Source organism: Barbus barbus, assembly GCF_936440315.1.
Source record: "Barbus barbus genome assembly, chromosome: 31".
Taxonomy (NCBI): Eukaryota; Metazoa; Chordata; class Actinopteri; order Cypriniformes; family Cyprinidae; genus Barbus; species Barbus barbus.
The window spans coordinates 2,942,058-2,967,488 of record NC_136759.1 but is presented as its reverse complement, the minus strand read 5'-3'; the positions used below and the strand labels follow the sequence as shown (position 1 = coordinate 2,967,488).

The 25,431-nt window shown below is 37.5% G+C and overlaps 3 protein-coding genes across 3 annotated transcripts; all 3 read left to right on the top strand.

Moving 5' to 3' along the window:
• The first annotated feature begins 9,834 nt into the window (after positions 1-9,834).
• On the top strand, positions 9,835-13,767 carry LOC306851072 (uncharacterized protein). Its single transcript, XM_079387133.1, has 3 exons — positions 9,835-9,933; positions 10,387-10,605; positions 10,708-13,767. Exons 2-3 carry the CDS (start codon positions 10,521-10,523, stop codon positions 11,994-11,996), a joined length of 1,374 nt encoding a protein of 457 aa, XP_079243259.1. The 5' UTR covers positions 9,835-9,933; positions 10,387-10,520; the 3' UTR covers positions 11,997-13,767.
• A 278-nt stretch (positions 13,768-14,045) lies between these two features.
• Positions 14,046-18,652, top strand: LOC306851073 (uncharacterized protein). The gene is made up of 3 exons (XM_079387134.1): positions 14,046-14,106; positions 16,824-17,033; positions 17,264-18,652. Exons 2-3 carry the CDS (start codon positions 16,940-16,942, stop codon positions 18,349-18,351), a joined length of 1,182 nt encoding a protein of 393 aa, XP_079243260.1. The 5' UTR covers positions 14,046-14,106; positions 16,824-16,939; the 3' UTR covers positions 18,352-18,652.
• Positions 18,653-24,016: 5,364 nt separating this feature from the next.
• Positions 24,017-25,375, top strand: LOC306850920 (uncharacterized protein). The gene is made up of 2 exons (XM_079386882.1): positions 24,017-24,103; positions 24,258-25,375. Exons 1-2 carry the CDS (start codon positions 24,049-24,051, stop codon positions 25,106-25,108), a joined length of 906 nt encoding a protein of 301 aa, XP_079243008.1. The 5' UTR covers positions 24,017-24,048; the 3' UTR covers positions 25,109-25,375.
• The last annotated feature ends 56 nt before the right edge of the window (positions 25,376-25,431 follow it).

Below are 25,431 nucleotides of genomic sequence, written 5' to 3'. Positions count from 1 at the left end.
TCAGTGTGATGGTGCTGGATGTGTTAATGCTGACCCGTACTGCCTGAGGTCTCCCTGTCAGGAAGTCCAACAGCCAGTTGCACAGAGAGGTGTTGAGCCCCAGCTGGAAGAATTTGTGAGTGAGCTGTTGAGGGATGATTGTGTTGAATGCTGAACTGAAGTCTATGAACAGCATCCTGACATATGAGTCTTTTTTGTCCAGATGTGTGAGGGCTGGGTGGAGAGCAGTGGCAATGGCATCATTGGTCGAGCGGTTGGACCTATATGCAAACTGGAAGGGGTTCAGGGAGTGGGGGAGGACAGACTTGATGTGGTGCATGACTAGCCGTTCAAAGCACTTCATGAGAATAGGAGTGAATGCTATTGGACGGTAGTCATTGAAACAGGATGGAGATGACTTCTTAGGGACTGGAATGATGGTGGTAGCTTTGTAGCATGTGGGGACAACGGCCTGATTTAGCGAGATGTTGAAAATGTCTGTGAAGACATCAGTGAGTTCCACTGCACAGTCTCTCAGTACACGCCCAGGAATGTTGTCAGGACCCGGAGCTTTGCGTGCATTGATCCTGCTGAGGGATCTCCTCACATTGTCCGGGGACAGCGTCATCACCTGGTCGCCGGGAGGAGGTGGAGTCTTCTGTGCAGTGGTGCTGTTTTGTGCCTCAAAGCGAGCAAAGAAGGCATTCAGCTCGTTCAGCAGGGGGATGGTGCTGTCACAGGTCTGTGGTAAAATTAAATTAATACACTTTAATTTTGTATGCCTGTAATTTAGCTCCAAATCATGGGTGAAAATTGTAATACTCGGCTTGGCACAGATAGCAAAATTTGTCTGGCCCAGTTCTGGCTGGGTCCCCGGCCCAAAGCTGGCCCACATAGTGAAAACAGACACAAAATAAATTCCTCTGGCCCAAATGTGGCCCACACCCTGTAAAACGATCTTATTCATTGATGTGGCCCAGCACACTGCAATAGACTTGTATTGTTTTATGTGGCCCAGGTCTGGCCCAGACATTGTAAGACAGATCTGGGTGAGATTCGGTTTGGTCCCCGGGCCAGATGTGGTCCAGAAGCTACTAAATATAACTCATTTGAACAGGGAAACACAAATTTAAACATTTAAAAAATAAGTTTTATTAAAAAATAAACAATTACACTATAACATTAACATTAACATGTATTAACAATTATAAACAATTAACAAATACACTATAATATGAACATTAACAATTATTAACAATGAACAAAATACATTATAATATTGACAATTTCTTAATGAACAAATACACTATGAACACATAAAAAAAAAACAAGTAGAATATTTATAGTACAAGAATATATGATATATAACATAATATGCTATGCTATAACATAATATAAGAAAATAAATCATTCTTACACATGTGCACACAAACTCTTTCACTCTCGTACACACTAACACCTCTCTCTCTCTCTCTAAATAACTTATTTTTGGAGGAGCCGTCTCTTGCCTCCACCCTCTCTGCTGCCAAATGAAGCCGCTTCTTCATTGATCCCTCGACCTCCATATCAGCAGCGTTTGGGGTGAGGTTTTTTTTTCGAACTGCAGCTTTAGAAAAAAGGAATACATAGGTCAGTATTAAATTTTACGCATTTCAGTTTTTTTTATTCACTTTTTTAAAACTCTTTACACAGAGAGCACAACATCAGTCTATGTGGACTAATCTGAGAATTGTTTTCCTTTGCTTCGGCACAAAATAATTCAGTCATTGCATCCTTTAATTTACATAATTTTTTTCTCACTCAGACACAACCACCACCAAAAATAACCATCTATGTACAGGACAGTTTGTATGGAAACTTGTTTCTGCCACTACATAAAAAAAAAGGTAATTGTGACTTTTCATCTCACAATCTGACTTTTTCCTCAGAACAGTGAGATTTCTCCAAATTATTCTGACTTTATAACCTGCAATTGTGAGTTTTTAATCACACAATTCTGACTTTATAACTCCTATTGTGAGTTTAAATCTCATGCAGAATTCTGAGAAAACAAGCGTATGCCTCTCTTTCAGGTGTGAAATCTATAAATCGCAAATGATCTTGAACTTGATTGGATTGGATTGGATTGGATTCAATTTATTGTCATTGCACATGTAGGTACAAGGCAACGAAATGCAATAGAGAAGAAGAAATACAGCATAACATGAGGAAGGAGAGGAGAAAAAAAAGTGTCCTCGCACTGCGTTCTTGGAAGAGAACACAGCGCGAGAACAGACAAAAAACCTCAGCATAAAGCACAATCAACACAGGAACATAACTTGCATAGTAATCCTAGTTCAGACGAAACAGCCATCCGGCCAGCAGCCATTCAGCACAAACACACGGACCCGTTATCACCTGACAGGATGAAGCGACGAAGGCGTGGGATGGGGGTAGGAAGGTGTATGAGTGTGTGTATGTGTAAGTTCGTGTGAGTTCGTATGCCTTGAAATCCGTTTCGCCAGCACTCCAAACCAGTCGACTCAGTTCGCAGGTTGTGATGCGACATAGCAATTGCCATGGAAACGTCCTTGGACAGAGCACAAGCGCCCGACAATAACAAGGTGTTTTTGGGAGGAGGGAATGGAAGAAAGAGCGTCTCCCTGCAGTATTCATCGGAGAGTTGATACCAGAGCGGCCTTGCCAAGCCGATCTGTTGTGGGAAGCCGGAAAGAGATAAGATTGTTTTGTCTTAGTGCGAACAGCTGTCTTCCAGTTTCACAGCTAATTCTCATTGTCCATTCTGATCTCCATTTCCGTCGATTTTTCTTTCCAAAGCCGAGAGCTTAGCCGTGATTAAATCCATATTGCGGTTAATCGCCTCAGTCTCCGAGGCGACCGCTCTGCCTACAGACTCCATCATGACGGGCAGCCGTGAGGTTTTGGACAGCCAGTCCCGTCTCCTTAATTTTCTGATAATTTAGGGCAACGCCTAATCCAAATAGCAGAAACCCAGTTATCATTGTTCCGAATAAGAAGATGTCTTCAATGTCCTCCACGGAGAGAGCCGCTAGGCACACGACCCGCCATCTCTCCCATGCGTCCATCGTGTAGCCAGCAGCAAACGTCCCAGCGGGACATTCCGGTTCTCCAGATCCCGCTTTCCTAGTCGAGAAGATGGTGTCAATTGCATTTAGAGACCAGTTGATCAGATCCATAATTTCGGTTTTGCAAATAGTGCAGCGAGAGTCTCTTAAGAGGACAGGACAATACAAGAGAGCAAGCAGGGAAGTTCAGGAGGGAGGGAGGGAAGAAAAATGCGACCGCCTTCGAACAGAGCCAAACGAGAAGAATGGTTTCAGTTCTAATTAATGTCATTTATATATAAAAGATCAACAGTCATCGTCCAAATCCTTAGCGAGCTGCAAGAATATAGATTTCCAAAAACCTGCCGTAGTCTGACAATGAAAAGTGCATACGTCTGCTCAGACCCTAACGTGGCTCTAAGCACTTCTCCACGTCAAAGACAGTCTTTATAAATATGAGCGTTGGCGTGGATTTAACTTACGCACACTTTAAGATCAAATCTGTGCATAGGCACGCTTTATAAATGAGGCCCCAGCAGCCTGACAAACACAAGCAGAATGCCAGAATCCAGAGTGCCAAAGTGAAAGCAGAATGGGCTTGAGAGATTTTATGTCTTCTTTAATTTGCAGTTGATTTCATCAACTCATTGTCTTAATTCATACGTTTTCTTTAACTATATTGAGTGGACTATTGTAACTATTGTATCTCAACTAATTTACATAATAGAAAATAATAATTACGGACACAACAATGCCTTTGGACAGCCCTGAGTGTGACCACACAAACACTGAGTGGTGTTAACTACAGACAGTGCAGCCGCACTGGGGCTTGGCGACTAAGTTACTATATTAATATATATATAGACATATTAATAATACAATTTAATTAATGCCGAGAGTCTTCAAGGCAGTGAATAAGTTCATAGATTTGCATCAAATACTCATGCTCTTTAATGGTCTAGTGGTCGAACTTTTGTCAAGCATTTCTGAGGTTCGGGGTTCTAATAAACCCTCGGATAGTTAATTTTTTTTCTCATTAAATTTCAAAATTGAGATGTATACATAATAAATAATCTTTCCATTGGTGTATGGTTTGTTATGATCGGACAATATTTGGCTGAGATACAACTATTTGAAAATCTGGAATCTGAGGGTGCTAAAAAATCTAAATATTGAGAAAATCACCTTTAAAGTTGTTCAAATTAAGTTCTTAGCAATGCATATTACTAATCAAAAATTAAGTTTTGATATATTTACAGTAGGAAATTTACAAAATATCTTCATGGAACATGATCTTTATTTAATGTCCTAATGATTTTTGGCATAAAAGAAAAAATTATAATTTTGACCCATACAATGTATTTTTGGCTATTGCTACAAATATACCCCAAAGATTTAAGACTGCTTTTGTGCTCCAGGGTCACATACATACATACATATACATATATATATATATATATATATATATATTGTGACGAGTCGGCTGCCTCCCCCCTGTCCATCATCACCACCCCGTCCCGTATTCGCCGCCCTTCACCAGGCTCCCGACGGGAGTGGGTGTGTGAGAGAGGAGGGGCGCTGAACACGCAGGGCTGGCGGCGTGTGATGAGGCGCACCTGACGTGAATGGAGCCTCATCACCGCCGCCGTTTAAACTCCGAGCGCGCCTCTCCTCGAGAGACCGGTCTCTTCCCCGTGCATGCACGCTGGTGTCCTCGTGGGTCCAGGAAAGGGAGCGTAGAGGGAACTACCTGCCGCCGCCAGAGACGCGAGCGGCCGGACCCGCAGTCCGGCCGACACTGCACCCGCGATACGGCCGTCGGGCAAGGACGCCGGGCCGTGGAATCCCGTCGAGCACCCGGGGATGAAGGAGTTGGACGAAGCCGCCACAGAAGCCGCCGTCACCCGCGCCCCGGGACCTCCAGACGGGAGCGCGTGCGGCCGCCGGACTCCGCCCCTTACCTGGACCCTTCCCTCCTGAACACTGCCCTCCTTCACGAGCCCCGCAGCACAACGAGGACACCAGATCCCTGTTTATTTTGGACACTTTTCCCCCTTTGGACACTTTATTTTGATATTGTTTAATAAAAACCTCTCCGAGGCTTGACGCCACGCCCACTGTGTCTGTCGTTGGCTCCTCCCGCCACAATATATATATATATATATATATATATATATATATATATATATATACACACAAGCTTTTAATATGGATGCGATTAATTGATTTGAAAGCACATTCTTGTATTAAATGTAATGAGCACTTTTCAAAATATAAGTACTAAAAGAGCTCTAAATTACTTTGTTTTTTTTTTCTCCTTACATATTACTGTAAATTCTCTGCAAATCAATATTTTGGATCCAGTTACTTTATGTTGCAATTAACCATGTTATAAGTGAGATAACATACAGTTAGCTGGTCATTATTTCAAAACAACCACTTTTGATTTTATTTTTGAATTAAATAAGATTTAATTTCCTTCCCCTACCAGATACAGCAACCTCTTAAAATAATTTAATGTTGGCATGATTTAATTCTGCAGAAACAGCATTAATGCATTCTTTTACACGTTTTAAATGTTTAAGCCATTTAATGAAATTTCTAAATGTATGTTGTCCTTACCAATAACAACATCCTTTAGTTGCAGGGCCGCCAGGGATAGTTTTCCATTTACCCCTTTCCAGTTGATGTTTTTGGCAAAGTCATTTGAAATTGTTCACCACACAGTGTCCTTTGTATCGAACCCTCCAACCAGGCCTAGGTGATTAATCTACGGGAAACATATGCTTCTTATCAATTATCTCCATGTGAAATATGAACTTATAACACTTCTCATAACAAGAGTACACACCAAAATTACATTTTTACAACATTAAACTTTTACATTTAAATATTTAATTACAATCTCAGAGAAAAATTCTAAACTCAACAGTTTTTCTATGAAATCACTTGCCTCTGCTCCAGCGTCTTGAGGCCCTGTAGGTCTTTCACTGGCAAAAGTGGGGTCCTGCAGTTGCTTTGAATTGAGGATAAGCAGAATGGACTGTTGTTGTCAAGAATCATTTCTTGCTTTGTCAGCATCTCACGGAATAGTGCTAGAATGATAATTATAAGAGAATATAACATGAACAATGGTAAAACAAAATTTACAGCATGGGGTGAACTTGTTGCCATGTTAATTTCTTGTTTGGCTCTCAGCGAAGGCGGACGCATTTCTCTCCTCTCCTCCCCTTACCTTCCCTGCTTGCTACTTCGTCTTGTCTCGTCTAATACTTGAGAGACTCTTTCTGCACTGCTCTCCAAAACCGAAAAATCATGGATTTGATCAACTGGTCTCTTAATGCAATTGACACTATCTTCTCGACGAGAAGCCTGGGATCGGGAGAGCCTAATTGTCCGGCTGGAACGTTTGCTACTGGCTACACGATGAACGCATGGGAGAGATGGCGTGTCGTGTGCCTGGCGGCTCTTTCCGTGGAGGACATTGAAGATATCTACCTATTCGGAACCATGACGGGGTTTCTGCTGATTGGATTAGGCTTTGCCCTGGGTTATAAGAAAATTCAGGAGACGGGAACAGCGGTCCAAAGCCTCACAAGGCTGCCCGTCATGATTGAAGCTGTAGGCAGAGCGGTCAGCTCTGAGACTGAAACTATCAACCGCAATATGGATTCTATCACGGATAATCCTACGGCTTTGCAGTGAAAATTTGATGGATTTGGAGATCAGAATGGACAAAGAGAGCAGCTGTGAAATTGGTATGCAGCTGCTCGCCCAAAGACCAAACAATCTTATCTTTCCGGCTTCCCAAAACAACGGAGCTCCTCGGACAAGGTCGCTCTGAAAAATGTATCTCCCCGGAAGAACGATGCAAGGGACGCTCTCGCTCCCCTCCCCCTTCCAAACAGACACCTGCTGATTGTGGACTTCGCCTGGGTTCCGATCAAGGTCGTTTCCATGGCAATCGCTGTGTCGCCATCACAATCTGTGGACTGAGACAACTTGTTTTGAATAACAGCGAGGCGGATCTCCAGGCCTACAAAAATACACAAACTCACATACACACACACATATCCAGATATGCCTTTGCCGCTTTGTACCGCCATTCTGACAAGCGGGTCTGTGATTAGCACTGTAAAGGCTGCAGGACCCCGCTCCCCCCTGTTGCGAGTCGTGTGTCTCTGTATTGATTGTGCTTTTTGTTGCTGAGGTGTTTTTCCTGTTCTCACACTGTACTCCCGAAGGAGCATAGTATGAGGATAATTTTTTTCCCCCTCTCTTTCCTCATGTTATGCTGTATTCTTCTTTCTATTGTATTTCGTTGCCTTGTACCCACATGTGCAATGACAATAAAGTTGAATCTAATCTAATGAGATTATAAAGTATATTATGTAACCAAAATACCAATTGAGAGTTTTCACATGGCATCACACCTGTATAGGAACACCCACCTGGAGGGCAAAACATTTTCCTCTATTACCCACCAGTCATTTTTACCAGGTTTGTACGGAGTATTAATATAGTAAGCAGTGATATTAAAGACCAAATTCAATATACACTACTCAGACCTTAATATGTGGCCTTGTTAGGAGTTGATCTATGATATTAATTTCACCTATGACTGGTCATAATGTTCTGGCTCATCAGTGTACAATGAATGTTACATTTCAGCAACCTTGTCTATATTAATTTACTAAAGCACTGAGTGCAATTTTCTTGCTTGTTTTTGATTTCTGATTTTTTTTTTTTTGTAAGTGTGACTTGCTGATACCGATTTTTGATGATTCCGATTTTCTTTCTGAGAACTATAATTGACAGCATATACAAACAAATATCTGTTTTCTTCAATGCAAAATATTAATTTGATAATAAAATAAATTATTAAATATTACAACCCCCCCAACTGCAAAGTTACAGGATCTCTCAAAATTAAGTACTCTATGACTGGAAAGAGGTGGAAATATGAAAATGAAAATTTATAACAATCTATATAACAAAAAACTGAAAATGAGCTTATAACAAAACATAGCCTTTTCCACTATGTTTATTTTATTTATTTTTTCTCTTTTTTCAGCCTGTCTCACAAAAGAACAAAGATTACAAGCCTATGAATAAAACTGAACTGTAAAATACTCAATGCACCTTTTCTTTGTTGCCAACATATGTTTATGGGCTAAATAAGGGGTGTAACGATACATTTCTCATACAAACGATACACTTCTCGTTTGGCTCTTTGCGAAGGCCGTCGCATTTTTCTCTCCCCTCCTGCCCTCCCTTCCCTTCCCTGCTTTGCTCTCTCGTCTCGTCTCGTCTAGGAAACGGGTACAGCTGTCAAAAGCCTCACTAGGCTGCCCGTTATGATTGAAGCAGTGGGCAGAGCGGTCAGTTCTGAAACTGAGACTATTAACCGCAATATGGAGTCTATCACGGAGAAACTTTCGGATTTGAAAAGAAAAATGGATGGATTTGGAGACCAGAATGGACAAAGAGAGGTGCCGTGAAAAATGGAATACGGCCTCTCGCACCAAGACTAAACAATCTTATCTTCTTTCGGCTCTCAAAACAGCACGGCTTCAGACAAGGTCATGTTGCGAAACAACCCAGGAAGAGCACTGCAGTTGTGACGATCTCACATTCCTTCCTTACCCCTTCTACAGACACCTGCGGATTGTTGACTCTGTCTGGGTTCTGATCAAGGTTGTCTCCATAGCAACGTGCTGTGTCGCTATCACATTCTGCGGACTGAGTCAATTTGATTAGTAAGCCAGCGCGGCAGCTCCACAGGCTCACACTCACACACATACGCACATACACAGATACTCATTCACCTCCTACCCCCGATCCCTCGCCGCTTTGTTCCGCCAGCCTGACAATGCGGGTCCGACCGGCGCCGCAAATGGCTGCAGGACCCGGATGGCTGATTGCCAGAACTGGATTATTACCCTGTTGCAGTCGTGTGACTATGTTGTCGATTGACTATGTGCTTTTTGCTGCTGGGGTGTTTTTTCTGTTCTCACACTGTACTCTCATAAGAATATAGTCTGTGAATTATTTTTTTTTCTCCCCCCTCTCCTCATGTCATGCTGTATATTTCCTCACTTCAAAACAAATTCCTCGTATGTGTAAACATACTTGGCGAATAAAGCTCATTCTGATTCTGATTCATGTCACGATTCGATACATATCTTGATACTGAACTCACAATACAATAACATCACATTATTTTAAGCCAAAATAAAGAGGTTTTTATTATTATTATTATTCCTTAGACATACACTGAAACTCCCACAGAGTTCACTCGATCTTTTACACAGACTATGTTCCACCTCTCTGGCTCATGATAAGAATAAACCATTTAAAATACTTTGAGTAATCACACTACTCAATCTAAAATGCTATATGGTGATTTAAATTATGTTTACACATTCACTTTAATTGCCATGCAAGCACTTGAACGTCTGTGTTTACTGCAGTATGTGCATTGTAAAACTGATTGTCGAATGAATTGATTGGTGATTTAAAATAAAATCCCATTCTTTTGCCTTTTTGGTGTCTATTCATGCCATTTTATTTTGAGAAAAGTCATTGTGTCCTCTACAGAGGACATAGAAAAAAATATGGATAAAATATAATTTTTCAAAAATGTTTTTTCATATGGTCTAAACAATGTAATGACATTTTATTTTGGGGGGGGGGGGGTCTCAGGAGGATATGTGAGAGATATGTCTGTATTACCAGCATTTTCCATTAGATGGCAGCAATACACTAAAGATTTTGCCAAACAAAATGCATAGAAGCAAATGGAGACTGCACAGAAGAGAGTAAAGTGAAACACGGGTGCTGCTGAATATTTGAACCGATTTTAAGCTGTTTTCGATCATACATGAAGGTCAGTCTTGAAATATGTTCAGTCTGTATGTGAGATGTTCACTGTTTACAGAGTTTGCATGTTTTGATTGATTATTTACTAGACTGTAATATGTTGGCAGAGTTTTTAGACTCTTGGTGACTGAGCACTTCTGTGATAAAGAAGATTTCATGACTTTCATGAGTGTTTCTTTTGTAATGTCAGAATTTATGTAAATGTGATTTGATCAGTCTTTATTCAGTGTGTTTATATTGTGTATATCTAAAAATGGATCTCTTTGCATTTTACTTCTGCTTTAGCTTGTTTCCTAGTCCAGCTTTTTAATAAAGTTGCCATTGTGTATTATGAATATTGCTGGTTGTGAGACGGATGGCTTGTGGTTAATATGCTTTATTATTTTGAACAGCAAACTCACGTGTGGTTAATGTAAAGTAATGCACTATAAATCCAGTACGTTGTTTGTGATTTCTCCAGATCTGGTCCTGTGGGTCTCAGTGATCAGTGAAGCCCCTCCCACAACAATTCACCTATAAATACTGGAGGATATTCACATCATCCTACAAGAGAAGAACAAACTCCAGCAGCTGAAATCTGTCTGACTGTTAAAGATGGAGTTTATTAAAGAGGAGACTGAAGACATGAGTGATCCAGAACCATCCAGAATAAAACAAGAAGATACTGAGCAACAAACAGGTTGGTGTCCGTTCATGATTCTTCATTATTGACTTCTGAGAAACATTAATGTAACAAAGATCCAGTTCACTTGATTTTAACCACATACTTTGTTTATTTTAGACTCGACTGAGGTAAAACAGCAAAGAATGATGCTGAAAGAAGAGGAGTGTTGTAAAAGCAAAGCTTCAAGAAAAAAAGCCAAACATCTGCACACCTGCTCTCAGTGTGGAAAGAGTTTTACTGCAGCAAAAAGTCTCCGTTATCATCTGCTCATTCACTCTGGAGAAAAGCCATTTAGCTGTGGTAAAAAGTTTCATGCATCATTCAATTTAAAAAAACACAAGAAAGCACATTCAGATGAGAAGTCTTACTTGTGTTCTTTCTGTGGAAAGAGTTTTTCAAAGCTGGACAATTGTAAAAAGCATCAGAAAAAGCACAATAAAGTGAGAGATCATGTGTGTTGTGAGTGTGGGAAGGGCTTTACTACAGCTAGCCATCTGAAAGATCATCAAAGAATTCATACTGGAGAAAAACCGTACAAGTGCTCCTATTGTGACAAGAGTTTCACTCAGTCTGGAACCCTTAAAAAGCATGAGCGAGTTCATACTGGAGAGAAGCCGTATCTCTGTACTCAGTGTGGAAAGAGTTTCAGAGATGCATCAGGTCTCCGTTATCATCTGCTCATTCACTCTGGAGAAAAGCCATTTAGCTGTGATCAGTGTGGGAAAAAGTTTAATGCATCATTCAATTTAAAAAAACACAAGAAAGCACATTCAGATGAGAAGCCTTACTTGTGTTCTTTCTGTGGAAAGAGTTTTTCAAAGCTGGACAATTGTAAAAAGCATCAGAAAAAGCACAATAAAGTGAGAGATCATGTGTGTTGTGAGTGTGGGAAGGGCTTTACTACAGCTAGCCATCTGAAAGATCACCAAAGAATTCATACTGGAGAAAAACCGTACAAGTGCTCATATTGTGACAGGAGTTTCTCTCAGTCTGGAACCCTTAAAAGGCATGAGCGAGTTCATACTGGAGGGAAGCCATACCACTGTACTCAGTGTGGAAAGAGTTTCAGAGATGCATCAGGTCTCAAAAATCATCTTCACATTCACTCTGGAGAAAAGCCATTTAGCTGTGATCAGTGTGGGAAAAAGTTCATTTCTTCATCAACTCTAAAACAACACCAGAAAGTTCATTCAGATGAGAAATCTCATGTGTGTTCTTTCTGTGGAAAGAGTTTTTCGCGACTGGATAGTTGTAAACAGCACCAGAAAACACATGAAGAAGTGAAAGATTGTGTGTGGGAAGAGCTACAGCTGTCTATCTGGAACAGCACCAAAGAATTCATACTGGAGCAAAACCTTACAAGTGCTCATATTGTGACAAGCGTTTCACTCGGTCTGGAAACCTGAAAGTTCATGAGCGAGTTCATACTGGAGAGAAGCCGTATCTCTGTACTGAGTTTTACACAATCATCAAACCTTCTCACTCATATGAGAAAATATTGCAAGTGAGCAACATTCATTTTCATGTCAAATACATTGAAGTAAATTGTGTGAGATAAAATATAGAGTTTGCCTTAAAGAAACGGTATATCATCTGTGGGGGTGAAACTTGATAGACTTAAGAGTTGAACTTAAGTCAGAAAAATGTTTTTGCAAAATCACATTTGGGTGCTAAATAGGTCTTGCTTAAACTATATATATTTACAATTCATCAAGTGTAGAATTTATGAGAAACAAAAAAAATTATTGCTGGGAGGAGCTTTATTGATTTCTACATAGTGATCTATGTCTGAGAATATAAAGAAAGACTAATGGTGAGTATTTCTATTTTTAAACTAATTGAAATATCTTGATTTGCTGTCAACCAATGCAATGAAGAATGAAATGCTAGTAGATTAACTGCTTCATATGTGTGATGATGGTGTATTTGCTCCGTAACTGTACAGAAATGTGATTCAATATGTGGCCCCTTTAAGAAGGAAGTATTGCAGTTCTAATGCAATGAAAACCATTATGTGACCAGGTTTATTATTAATTAGAATGTAATAAGTTGGCAGAGATGAACTTTTAAGAGACCCAGTTAAACTTGATGGCCCTGTTATTTTGTAACATATTACAAATAATGATTAAATAGGGTGAATTCAGGTAAAGTGGGCCGTTTAAGCTTAATTATGCTGTGCTCAAAGGGTTTACCCTTTCAGAGCATAACAATGTTTTTAATTAAAGGAACACCATTTCTCCAAATGATAAAATAGTTTTGGTTGGTGTAATATGACACTGGTGGGTGTGGCCATATCTCAAATGAGGACTGTGTCATGGTGAAAGGTAGAAAACCCTTTGAGATAAGATTTTTATTTGTAACTTATAAGGTTGCTCACTAAATGTAAACAAACATTATTGCGACCGTTCCTGTTTTATTCAAGACTACCATCAACAGGGTATAAAATGCAAAGTATACATAAAACAAAATGTGTTTGTTTTCTTGTAAGGTGTTTAAATATTGCTGGCCCACTTTGGCTGAGTGTGTTAGATGAAGTGGGCCGTTGGATTCAGGTAAAGTGGGCCGGACTTTAAAATCAGTAATTATGCGTAAATTCATTAAATAATTATTTTATAGTTGACATTTATAAGGCATACTCATACTGTTCAATCTGTGGAGTGAAGAAAGAAAAATATAAACGTAAAATATGGACAGAATTAAAGTGTTTAGAGCATAGACAGAAAACATTTTTACATATGGTTACCATTTTAAATGTGCCTCTTATTAATTTTCTTAGCTTATCTTTTGTTGCTTGTGTTATAGTCACATCTTTAATGTACTGTAGAGTTCATTTTTATCAATATTCTCATTTCTGAATATTCTGATTTTCAGATTTCATCCAATTTAATAATATATCGGTGCCTTTGTTTTGTCTCCAGATGAACACCAGTAATGTTTTTTCTAAGGCACATTTATACAAATGAGTTAAATTGAACTATGACCAAATCCTGGCTTAGTCTAAGCCCTGTCTGTGAAACCAGGCCCATGTGTTTTAAATTAAGATAAATAAGGGATGGCCCACTTTACATGAAAATAAATTTGTCTGGAGTACATTACCTCAAAATGTTCATCAGTATATATTTGCCACTTTATATGAACTGTATTCAAATTGAAATATTATAGCTGGACTTTAAAGTTAACAAAAGTAATAAAGTAAAGAAAAAAACATCTAGGTATCTAAATGACACGTTTTACAAAAAGTGGCTTGAATTACTACTTAAAGAACAAAGGATGTCAGTGTATGAGTGAAACCTTATCAAATATCACAGAATGCAACAGACGTGACAATTTCTTGTGATTTTCATGCTACGTTAAAATAAAAATGCCAAGCGTCTCAGTTTCATTCAGTGCCATCTGGAGGAAAACCATCCTGCTCAATGTGACACCAGCAGACGCAAACGGTAGATGTTTACGACAGTGAGAGCATGTTTACGGCGGAGTGTAGTATTTGTGCATATGCGGTGAAGAAAACAACTGGTAAGACATCTCTTCTTTAAAATAAGCAGATATGTGTTATAACTAATAAGTGTTCGGATGTTAAAATTTAATTTTCTGTATGCAGTGTCTTTGTTCAGACCCGTGTAAATATCAGAGGAAGCTGTAACGTTAATTTAAATAAAATATTTAGGCAAAAAATAGTACACGCTTTAATTCTGTTCAAAAGTTTTCACTCCCCGGCTTTTAATGCATGTTTTTTTTCCTTCTGGAGCATCAGTGAGCGTTTGAACCTTCTGTAATAAATCCCTCCTCAGTGTGAAAAAATCATAAAGTCATTGTTGGAAAGGGTTCAAATGCACAAAAATGCTGGAAAACCAAAGAATTGGACCTGAAGGATTTTTCAGGACAAACAAGGGACTCGTGAACAACTATCACTAAACAAAAATAACAACTGTGGATCATTCAAGTAACAACACAGTATTAAAAATCAAGGGGATGTAAACTTTTGAACGGGGTCATTTTTATAAATTCAACTATTATTTTCTCTCGTGGACTATGCGTGAATGTATTTTATGTGAAATATCTTATTCAGGTCAGTACTGAATAAACAATAACATGCATTTTGTATGATCCCTCTTATTTTGGTCAAATAAATAGCATTTTGCCGATTCTGCAAGGTAAACTTTTGACTATTGACTTTTTCAGCAAAAACAGAAATATCAGTCATTTTTTTATAGAAACTATCAATTCAGTGACTAATGTTTAATGTTTTGCTCAGCAGATTCGGTCACTAAACAGCGATCACAATTCACAGAACGGTGAACATATATAACATAAGGTTGGAGGGCTTTCTTGATTTCTGATGAGGAACATTATGATAACAAAGCGTCTGGCAGTTTGCTAGATTTTATATCCGAAAATAAGAAGCAGTGAAATTACAACTAATTAAAAATGCATTGGACTATTCATCTAAATCACATGCCCTCAGTGTGGAAAGAGTTTTACCCAAGCACATAAGAATGCATATCGGAGGGATATCTTACACATGCACTGAGTGTGGAAAGGTCTGTCCAAATGAATACAGACTTAAGACGTCACACTGGAGAGAAACCAAACACCTGCCCTGATTGTGGAAAGAGTTGTGCACACCTTAGCAAGCACATAACATTTTACCATCAGTCTTTTAAGATCAAGTCTTTCAGTTGCTCTCAGTGTGGAAAGAGTTTCACACATAAAGAGACACTTAAGACTTCATACTGGAGAGAGACCATACACATGCCCTCATTGTGAATATAGTTTCACGCAAAAAGTACATCTTGATAGGCACATAATGCTCCATACTAGAGAGAAACCATACAGATGTACGCAGTGTGAAAAGAGTTTCGTGGATACGTCATATGCACATTCATACTGGAGAAAAACCTTACTAAACATACAAGTTTTGCTCATTGAGTATCATTGAATATACACAAGTAAGTTCAAACTAGAGGAAAGCAGTACCACTGTACTCAGCGTTGGAAGAGTACGTTCGCATACATAACAAGTAAACTTGCTCAAATGGAAAAGCATTGTCCAAAGTTGAGAAGCTGGGGTTTTTAATCAACCAAACAATCAGTTTCTCACACTTAAGAAGTTGCTTAACTGTCCTTTTCACATTTGTGGGTTTGAAACACAGACGTAATTTATAGCAAACTTTCTATAGAAGTTCTTGAGAGCAAATATTACTTTTATGTTCTCGTTTATTGCCATCGCAACAGTGCTGACTATTTTTTGCAATGAAAAATTAAAGAAAATAATACTGTTTTTAATTTGCATTTTTCTGTCAATCAGTGAAATGTAAAGTTGAACAAAGCATTAACCTATATAAGATAACAACCAAGTTAGGCTGTAAAGGTGGTAGGAAGATTTGATAAACAATGATGTAACCGTGTAGAGGTGTCTTTTATAAGTTTTGCAAAATCTAAAAGGCACTAGAGATGGGGAAAAAAATCAGTGCTATGAAATGAATAATATGAGATGCATACAAAGCAAATGCTTTTAAATAAATACGTGCTACTGTGAAATGCCACATAATTTGTGTGTTGTATGATTTTATTGGGCACCTACTTTATTATTTTACATTTATGTTTGTTTTCTTAATGCTTTTAAATGATTTCCATCCCTTTGTTATGATAGGACAGTATTTGGCCGAGATGCAACTATTTGAAAATCTGGAATTTGAGGGTGCAAAAAAAAACAAAATATTGAGAAAATCACCTTTAAAGTTGTTCAAATTAAATCCTAACTAAAGTTTTGATATATTTACGGTAGGAAATTTACAAAATATCTTCATGGAACATGATCTTTATTTAATATCCTAATGATTTTGGGCATAAAGGAAAATTTTTGACCCATAAAATGTATTGTTGGCTTTTGCTCCAAATATACCTGCTTCTGTCTGAGACTAGGAACAAAAGCAACAAATTAAGGAATATAAGAATATAAATGTTGCTCCCACATAACCAACAACCAATGTTTTTTTCTGCATGAAATTAATTTTAATGTTCAATTTTTTGTCATAAAGATACTTTTCAGTTCAGTTTTTGTTTCATCTTTTATGCTAATATTTATGTGTAGATAGAGATTTAATGACTATGCATCCATGCTATATAAAAACTAATATATATACTGTCTGATTATATAATGCACTTCTAAATCAAACTGTGCAGAACAGAGGGATATGAATTGGGTAATTTATTCCCTTTTTCCAAACACAGTGCTCTACATTTCAGTAGATGGCGCAAATGCATCTTAAAGGGGTTTACGACCTGCCACAAAACGTGAAAGAAGAGGATCGTCCTGAGAGGACATAACAGGAGAAATTGACTGAAATATGAGAAATATGGAGTTTGTTAAAGTGGAGATTGACGACGTGAGTTATCCAGAAGCATGTATAATTAAACATGAAGATACTGAGGAACAAACAGGTTGGTGTCTATTCTTGATTTGAGTAATACAGAGATGATAAATTATACGTAAAATGCATTTAAATGATCAGACCCTTGATGTATAGCAGTTGTCATCCACATTTAATTTGAATTAACAAGACAGAACTAACCTTTGGCACATCTGTTATTTTATATAGATATCTCTTCTTTCTGGTATTAAATCAGGGTTCACTTGAACTGATTTTAACCACATATTATTTGTATTTTAGACTGGATGGAAGTGAACCAGCAAATGCATGAACTAAATGAAGCAGAGGATGAACGTTGTACCTTCCAAGCTCAAAGAGCAAACGCTGAAAAGCTGCACACCTGCTCACAATGCGGAAAGAGCTTCATACACAAAGGAAATCTTAACACACATGAAAGAATGCACACTGGAGAGAAACTGTACTCATGCCCTCAGTGTGGAAAGCGCTTTACTCGTTCATCAGGTCTCAGTAAACATCTGCTCATTCACTCTGGAGAAAAGCCTTTTAGCTGTGATCAGTGCGATAAAAAGTTTATTTCATCATCAAAACTAAAAACGCACCAGAAAGTTCATTCAGGTGAGAAACCTTATGAGTGTTCTTTCTGTGGAAAGAGTTTTTCACGACTGGACAGTTGTAAACAGCATCAAAAAATACATGAAGAAGTGAGAGATCATGTGTGTTGTGAGTGTGGGAAGAGATTTTCTACAGCTGGCCATCTGAAACGGCACCGAAGGATTCACACTGGAGAAAAACCGTACAAGTGCTCATACTGTGACAAGAGTTTCATTCATTCTGGAAACCTGAAAGTTCATGAGCGAGTTCATACTGGAGAGAAGCCGTATCTCTGTACTCAGTGTGGAGAGAGTTTCATAAGCACTAAAAATCTCCGTTATCATCTGCACATTCACTCTGGAGAAAGGCCGTTTAACTGTGATCAGTGTGGGAAAAAGTTTAAATCCGCATCAAATCTAAAATGTCACATGAATGTTCATTCAGATGAAAAACCTCACTTGTGTTCTTTGTGTGGAAAGAGTTTTTCAAGGCTGGCTCACTGTCAGCGGCACCAGAAAACACATGATGAAGTGAGAGATCACACGTGCTTTGAGTGTGGGAAGAGCTTTACTACAAATGACCATCTGAAACGGCACCAAAGAATTCATACTGGAGAAAAACCTTACAAGTGCTCATACTGTGAGAGTTTCACTGAGTCTGGAGACCTGAATAAGCATGAGCGACTTCATACTGGAGAGAAGCCGTGTGAGAAGAGCTTTCGATATTTAAAAAGCTTTAAAAGGCACTTGATAAAATATCACGCGTCGTCACAGTGAGCAACATTTTCATGTTAAAAAAGTCAAGTAATTTGTGTGAAATGAACAAAATATGAAGTTGCTCCCAAAAGCACATCAACATAGTTTGATTCTGTGCATTTTGACTTGTTTGTAATCTGATTAAGGAGCTATATGTTTGAAGTTTCAGTGTAAATAATAATTTGTATCTTTCTGAAATTGGTTTGTAAAATGTGTCTGTATTGTGTGCTAAGCTGGTATTTCTTTAACAAGACACGTTCATGTCATTTACTTGCTTTCTATATTATTCTCTGATTGTACGTGAGTAATCAGTAAACTAGTAAAGCTGATTGTTTTCTTTATTTAAATTGCTTTAGGGGAATTACAGTTAAAACCCAAGGACCAGGTATGATGAACAAAGACCAGGAGTCAGAGATGCAATTAATTCAAGAATAATTACTTATTAAATGAATATTATCAGATATAGTTAACTGCACACACACAATGAGATCAGCTTTCTAACATGCATTAATGTAACTTTGATAAATAATTATTCAAGAAATATTATAATTAACATTATTATGAGGGCTACTGTAGATTTGCAACCATTGCAAATCAACAATCATGCTTTGAATAACGCAAGTTCAATGATAAAACATGCATCATCTGAATCACCAGATTCTTTTCTTAAATTATATACACAAAAACTACTATATTGTACAAATGTATTTGTTCAATATTTGTTTCAAGCTGTTTAAATGTACAATTATCACTGGCTGTTTGGCTTTATGTATTGTTATTGACCAAAAATTAGAAAAATTATTTAAAATGCAAAAAATAGATGTCTAGGAATCCATTACATGGTAAATAATCATAATTTTATGTTGCATTTGCCATCATTTAGATTGTATTAAAAAGGGAACGTGTTGGGAAAGTTACGTTTTGAAGGAATTACAATATTGTGCTACTCCCTAAAAAAAATCTGCATTAGTCACTTTTTATGGAAAGTATGACTTTTTCCTCATCTGTGCATTTTACGTAGTGTGTTATAGAACTGAACACATTTTAATACCAAATTTTTATTGTAGGCATCTTAACTGACTGACCACAAAAACTCATTAATCTCAGGGAGAAGTGGGATGCATGCTTTATTTATGGCGTTTGAAGCATTTTTGTTCTTTGTGTCCAACAAAGAAAGTGTTTAAATCTTGGATTGAAATCAAAGCGACATTGTATACCGACAAAAACAGTGTAAGATCAGTGGAGTTGTCTTTAAATCATTTGGAAGCGAGACACGTTCGCTGCTCAATTCTTACATGTGTTTACGACAAGAGAGAGCGCGTTTACGGCAGCAAATTTAAGACAACAGTGAACGAGCGAACTGCAGAGGTAAGAATTAAAAAACACATAAAAGCAATATTATATCATATGGATTTAGTCAGACAGATTCATATCTGAACGAAATCTGAACCTAATTGATGGTCTCAGCTGCTTATGTTTAGATGCCATGAGTAATATTTATAATATGTTTCATAATATGAGACATTTTATAACTTTGTTTAATGTAACTAAACTTAATTCACTGCTGTAACTATAACATTTACAACTGAAAACACTTTATTAGTTTGGTTTGTATTCTTCATTATTGACTGCTTTGAAATAATGAGCAATATAGAGATGATTCCTAGCCTTGTATAGCAGTTTTTAATACAATTTATTCTTTTAACAAGAGAATGACAGAACTAACTTTTGTGTCAGAGAGCTAATAATTAGTACTCACATCAGTGTTTATCATATCTGACCCTGGACCACAAAACCAGTGTCAATTTTCCAAAAAGCTGAATAAATAATCTTTCCATTGATGTATGGTTTGTTATGATAGGACGATATTTGGCTGAGATACAACTATTTGAAAATCTGGAATCTGAGGGTGCAAAAAAAAATCTAAATATTGAGAAAATCACCTTTAAAGTTGCCCAAATGAATTTCTTAGCAATGCATATTACTGATCAAAAATGAAGTTTTGATATATTTACGATAAGAAATTATCTAACATGATCTTTACTTAATATTCTAATGATTTTTGGCATTAAAGAAAGATTTATAATTTTGACCCATACAGTGTATTGTTGGCTATTGCTACAAATATACCCCGGTTTTGTGCTCCAGGGTCACATATTTAAGTCACACTGCGATTGTGGCTTAACCTATGGCATGATATTCCGGATAATATTCAAAAGGAGTTGCAAACTGTATTTGCAATGGCTTTTTTAATTTGTGGGTGCATATGTTGAGACATAATGCATAATTTGTGTTTCCATTTTCTTTTCTGTCTATGTAACAATATCTGCCACATGGAAACTCACAAAGTCCATTTGCAGTTGCATTTCCGATGTCTTTCTGCTAATGAACAGAAACCTCACCAGCTCTTATAGTCAGGAATGACAGGATTTTTGGATGAACTAACCTTTTAAATTAGGGTTACTTTAATTTTCACCCGCATCCTTTTTGAACTGAGTTTAATTACTTTGTTTATTTTAGACTTGATGGAAGTGATGGTGCAAACACAAGAGGAAGCGAAACGTAAGTTCAGATTTAAAAGAACAAAAGTTAAAAAGCGGCTCACCTGCTCACAATGTGGAAAGAGTTTTGGACACAAAAAATACCTTGAAATTCACATGAGAATCCACACTGGAGAGAAACTGTACTCATGCCCTCGGTGTGGAAAGCGCTTTACTGGTCCATCAGGTCTCAGTTATCATCTGCGTGTTCATTCTGGAGAAAAGCCTTTTAGCTGTGATCAGTGTGGTAAAAGATTTATTTCATCATCAAATCTCAAAACGCACCTGAAAGTTCATTCGGATGAGAAGCCTCACTTGTGTACTGTCTGTGGAAAGAGTTTTTCACGATTGGACTGTTATAAACAGCACAGGAAAATGCATAATGATGTGAGAGATCACTTGTGTTTCGAGTGTGGGATGAGCTTTACTACAGCTGCCAATCTGAAACAGCACCAGAGAATTCACACCGGAGAAAAACCTTACAAGTGCTCACATTGTAACAAGAGTTTTAGTCACTCTGGAAACCTGAAAACACATGAGCGAGTTCACACTGGAGAAAGGCCGTTTCATTGTACTCCGTGTGGAGAGCGTTTCAAAGATGCCAGAGTTCTCAAAAATCATCTGCGGATTCATTCTGAAAAAAAGGATCTGGAAAACAATCATTCAGATGAGAGGCCTCGCTTGTGTTCTTTGTCTGGAAAGCGTATTTCACGGTGTAACAGTTGCAAACTACACCAGAAAATTCAAACTGGTGAAGGAGTTTGCGTGTGTTGTGAGTGTGGGAAGAGCTTTAATGATGTTAGCCAATTGGAAAGGCACAAAAGAATTCATACCGGAGAAAAACCTTACAAGTGCTCATATTGTAACAAGTGTTTCCTTCAATCTGATCACCTGAAAACACATGAGCGAGTTCACACTGGAGAAAAACCTTACAAGTGCTCATACTGTGACAAGAGTTTCACCGAGTCTGGAAACCTGAAAAGGCATGAGCGAGTTCATACTGGAGAGAAGCCGTATCTCTGTACTCAGTGTGGAAAGAGTTTCACTCAGTCATCAACTCTAGTGACTCATATTAAAAAGCATTGTTCTGTGAAGAAATGTTATCCTTAGAGTAAGTGCATTTTGGTAAATGATGTGTGATTTGGTGAATTAGGTTCTTTTAAATGTGTAGGTGGTTGAAATAAACTAGCAGTGCAGTTATGTTGGGATGCAGCGAATCATCACTTTTTTTTTTATTTTTATTGTCTCCTCATGAAGACATGGACAAAGAAATACCAATATTAAAAGAGACCAGATGCATTGCAAACCAACAATCGGCCAAATCCCAATATAAAGTGCTATCAAACGATTAATCACATCCAAAATAAAAGTTTTTGTTTACATAATATATGTATGTGTACTGTGTATATTTAGTATGTATATATAAATACACACACATATGTAAGGGATAATGTACAGGCAGCTGGTAGTTATCGCGAAATAAGCCCCGACAGTGTGATGATCAGTGATCACACTGAAGGGGCTTATTTCGCGATAACTACAGGCTGCCTGTACATTATCCCGCTTATTACACGGCTACTTGCCACATAAGGAAAAAAAACTGGACATGAATATGAATTTGAAACATTTTATTGGCATATTTGTTTTAAATTAACATTTTTATCCTTCCGCGAAACGATATAGTACCACGTGACTAACATTCTGCTTGTCACAAGATGGCGCCAAACGGTAATCTTTGTTGGCGCGGAGGGATTTTAAACATACAAATAGTACCGGTTATGCGTTATTACTTTGGAGCGGTTATTATTTGAAAAGAACGAACCTGCAAATGTCTCAACTGACAAATCAGAATCACGCATTCCAGAGAGCCGTGTAATAAATAAAATATTTACATATATTTAATCTATAAACATAACATATATTTTTTTAAATATATACATGCATTTGTGTGTATTTATATATACATAATACATATACACAGTACACACAAACATATTATGTAAACATAAAATTTAATTTTGGATGCAATTAATCGTTTGATAGCACTAATTTTAAAACATAAAACTCTGTATAATAACACTAAAATTATTGTTTGACAAGATCTCTGATTAACTGTGATTTTAAATAATATGCGTATTCATTTTATATTGTAGTCACGTTTAATTTTGTTCAGTAATAAAATTTATTTATGATGATCCTGTAGTTTGTCTCAGTCAATGAAATGTGTTTATTATATAAACATACACATGTAACATACAAAAAAGACTAATTAGACTGTAAAGGTGCAACAGAAAAAATACAGCGTTTAAAACAAAAGCACAATATCATCTAGTTTAATTTTTTAATACATTAGTCCATTAATACATACTATATTGCGCATTAAAATTTAAGAAATAAAAAAAGATAAAAGGCTTGATTAATTGAGAATGTCAAATAAATTCAACATTAATACTGTTGCAAATGTTTGGGATGTACAGCAATTATCATAAACGCAACACAAATAGAATAAAAATATGCAACCCAAGTTGCAACATAAGACTCTGTATAACTAATAAAATTACTATTAAAAACGCCTCCTTTTATATGTGATTCCTGGCAATGTGTTATAATAATAGATTTAATTTGTGTTGGTCCTTTAGTTCTCGAGTTTGTTAGTCTTTCTAAATTCCCAGGAATATCCAGCATCACAATAAAGAACTTTCCTGTAGCTCAAATAGTAGAGCATGGCGCTAGCAACGCCAAGGTCATGGGTTCGATTCCCAGGGAAAGCAAGAGAGCTGATAAAATGTAAAAACTGTAACATGAATGCAATGTAAGTCGCTTTAGATAAAAGTGTCTGCTAGATGCATAAATGTAAAGGAGCTCTAGTTTCCATTTGAATCGAAAAAATAAATAAACGGAGGATGCGCGGAAGAAAGTAGCGATTTACAAAGTTTGGCGTGAAAAAGACTGAGGTGAGGTATTTCAGTTCTGAATATTGAAGCGAGTAGGATTTATTAAATGTTTTCTAAAAGATCATCTTACAACATTGTAACAATCTGAATGTATTCATTAATCGGTCTGGGGAGCTTTATCTTGTGTGGGTTAAAGTTGTCAATTTTGGATTTAAATGTAGTTTAACCTGTGCTTTGTTTCATCCTTATTTAGGCTAAAGTTTGTTTAAGAGGAGACTGACAACATGAGTGATCCAGAACCATCCAGAATGAAACATGAAGATACTGAGGAACAAACAGGTTGGTGTCCGTTCTTGATTCTTCATTATTGACTGCTGAGAAACATTAAGTTAACAAAGCTTCTATAAGTATGATGTATAATAAAGAAAATGCAAATCAGGGTTCAGTTGAATTTCCTCCTTGAACTAATTCTAACTTAATATGTTTATTTTAGACCAGAAACAAGTGAAAGAGCAAGAGCTGACTGAAGGGGACTTCAGAACTCAAACGTTAAGAAACAAAACACTGCAGACCTGCTCAAATTCAGCTGATTGTTCATTGATGGAAAATTGTAAATGGCACCAGAAAATCCATAAAGAAGTGAGAGATCATGTGTGTTGTGAGTGTGGGAAGAGCTTTACTACAGCTGGCAATCTGAACCAGCACCAAAAAATTCACACTGGAGAAAGACCTTACAAGTGCTCGTATTGTGGCAAGAGTTTCTCTGTGTCTGGAAACCTGAAAGAACATGAGCGAGTTCATACTGGAGAGAAACCGTATCACTGTACTCAGTGTGGAAAGAGTTTCACATGTAAAACTGGTCTCAACCGTCACCTGCTCGTTCACTCTGGAGTAAAGCCATTTACCTGTGATCAGTGTGGTACAGATTTTAAATTATCAGTACATCTAAAAAACCACATGAAAATTCATGCAAATGAGAGGCCTTTTGCATGTTCATTTTGTGGAGAGAGTTTTGTTCGAGTGGATCATTGCAAACGGCACCAGAAAATACACACCGGTGAGAAAGATCATGTGTGTTGTGAGTGTGGGAAGAGATTTAATAGAGCTGACCATCTGAAGCAGCACCAACGGATTCACACTGGAGAAAAACCTTACAAGTGCTCGTACTGTGACCAGAGTTTCTCTCTATTAGGATCCCTGAAGGCACATGAGCAGATTCACACTGGAGAGATGCCATACTACTGCCCTCAGTGTGGGAAGAGCTTTAGATGTTTAAAAACCCTTAAAAATCACTTGAACAAATGTCACAGTGAGCAACATTTTCATGTTAAAACAGTCGAGTAAGCTGTGTGAGATGAACAAATATGAATATGACGTTCCTCCCAAAAGCACAGCAGCATATAGCTTGATTTTGTGAATTTTGACTTGTTTGTGATCTGATTAAGTTTCACAACTCAGTGTAAATAATAATTTGTATATTTCCTATTGTAATTAGTGTCTGGGTTGTGTGCTAACAAGTCTTTCTTTAATAAAACACATTCATGTCATGTACTTGTTTTCTATATTATGCTCTGATTGTACACGAGTTGGAAAATATTCATCAGTAAACCATCTGACAAAAAGTAAAGCTGATTGTTTTCTTTGTTTACAGATGATTTAAGAAAAAT

Bases quoted from the DNA above. Each gene is read 5' to 3' on its own strand.
- LOC306851072 (XM_079387133.1), top strand. From the start codon at position 10,521: ATGGAGTTTATTAAAGAGGAGACTGAAGACATGAGTGATCCAGAACCA. The intron at 10,606-10,707 runs GTTGGTGTCCGT...TGTTTATTTTAG, and splicing joins AGATACTGAGCAACAAACAG to ACTCGACTGAGGTAAAACAG.
- LOC306851073 (XM_079387134.1), top strand. From the start codon at position 16,940: ATGAGAAATATGGAGTTTGTTAAAGTGGAGATTGACGACGTGAGTTAT. The intron at 17,034-17,263 runs GTTGGTGTCTAT...TTTGTATTTTAG, and splicing joins AGATACTGAGGAACAAACAG to ACTGGATGGAAGTGAACCAG.
- LOC306850920 (XM_079386882.1), top strand. From the start codon at position 24,049: ATGAGTGATCCAGAACCATCCAGAATGAAACATGAAGATACTGAGGAA. The intron at 24,104-24,257 runs GTTGGTGTCCGT...TGTTTATTTTAG, and splicing joins AGATACTGAGGAACAAACAG to ACCAGAAACAAGTGAAAGAG.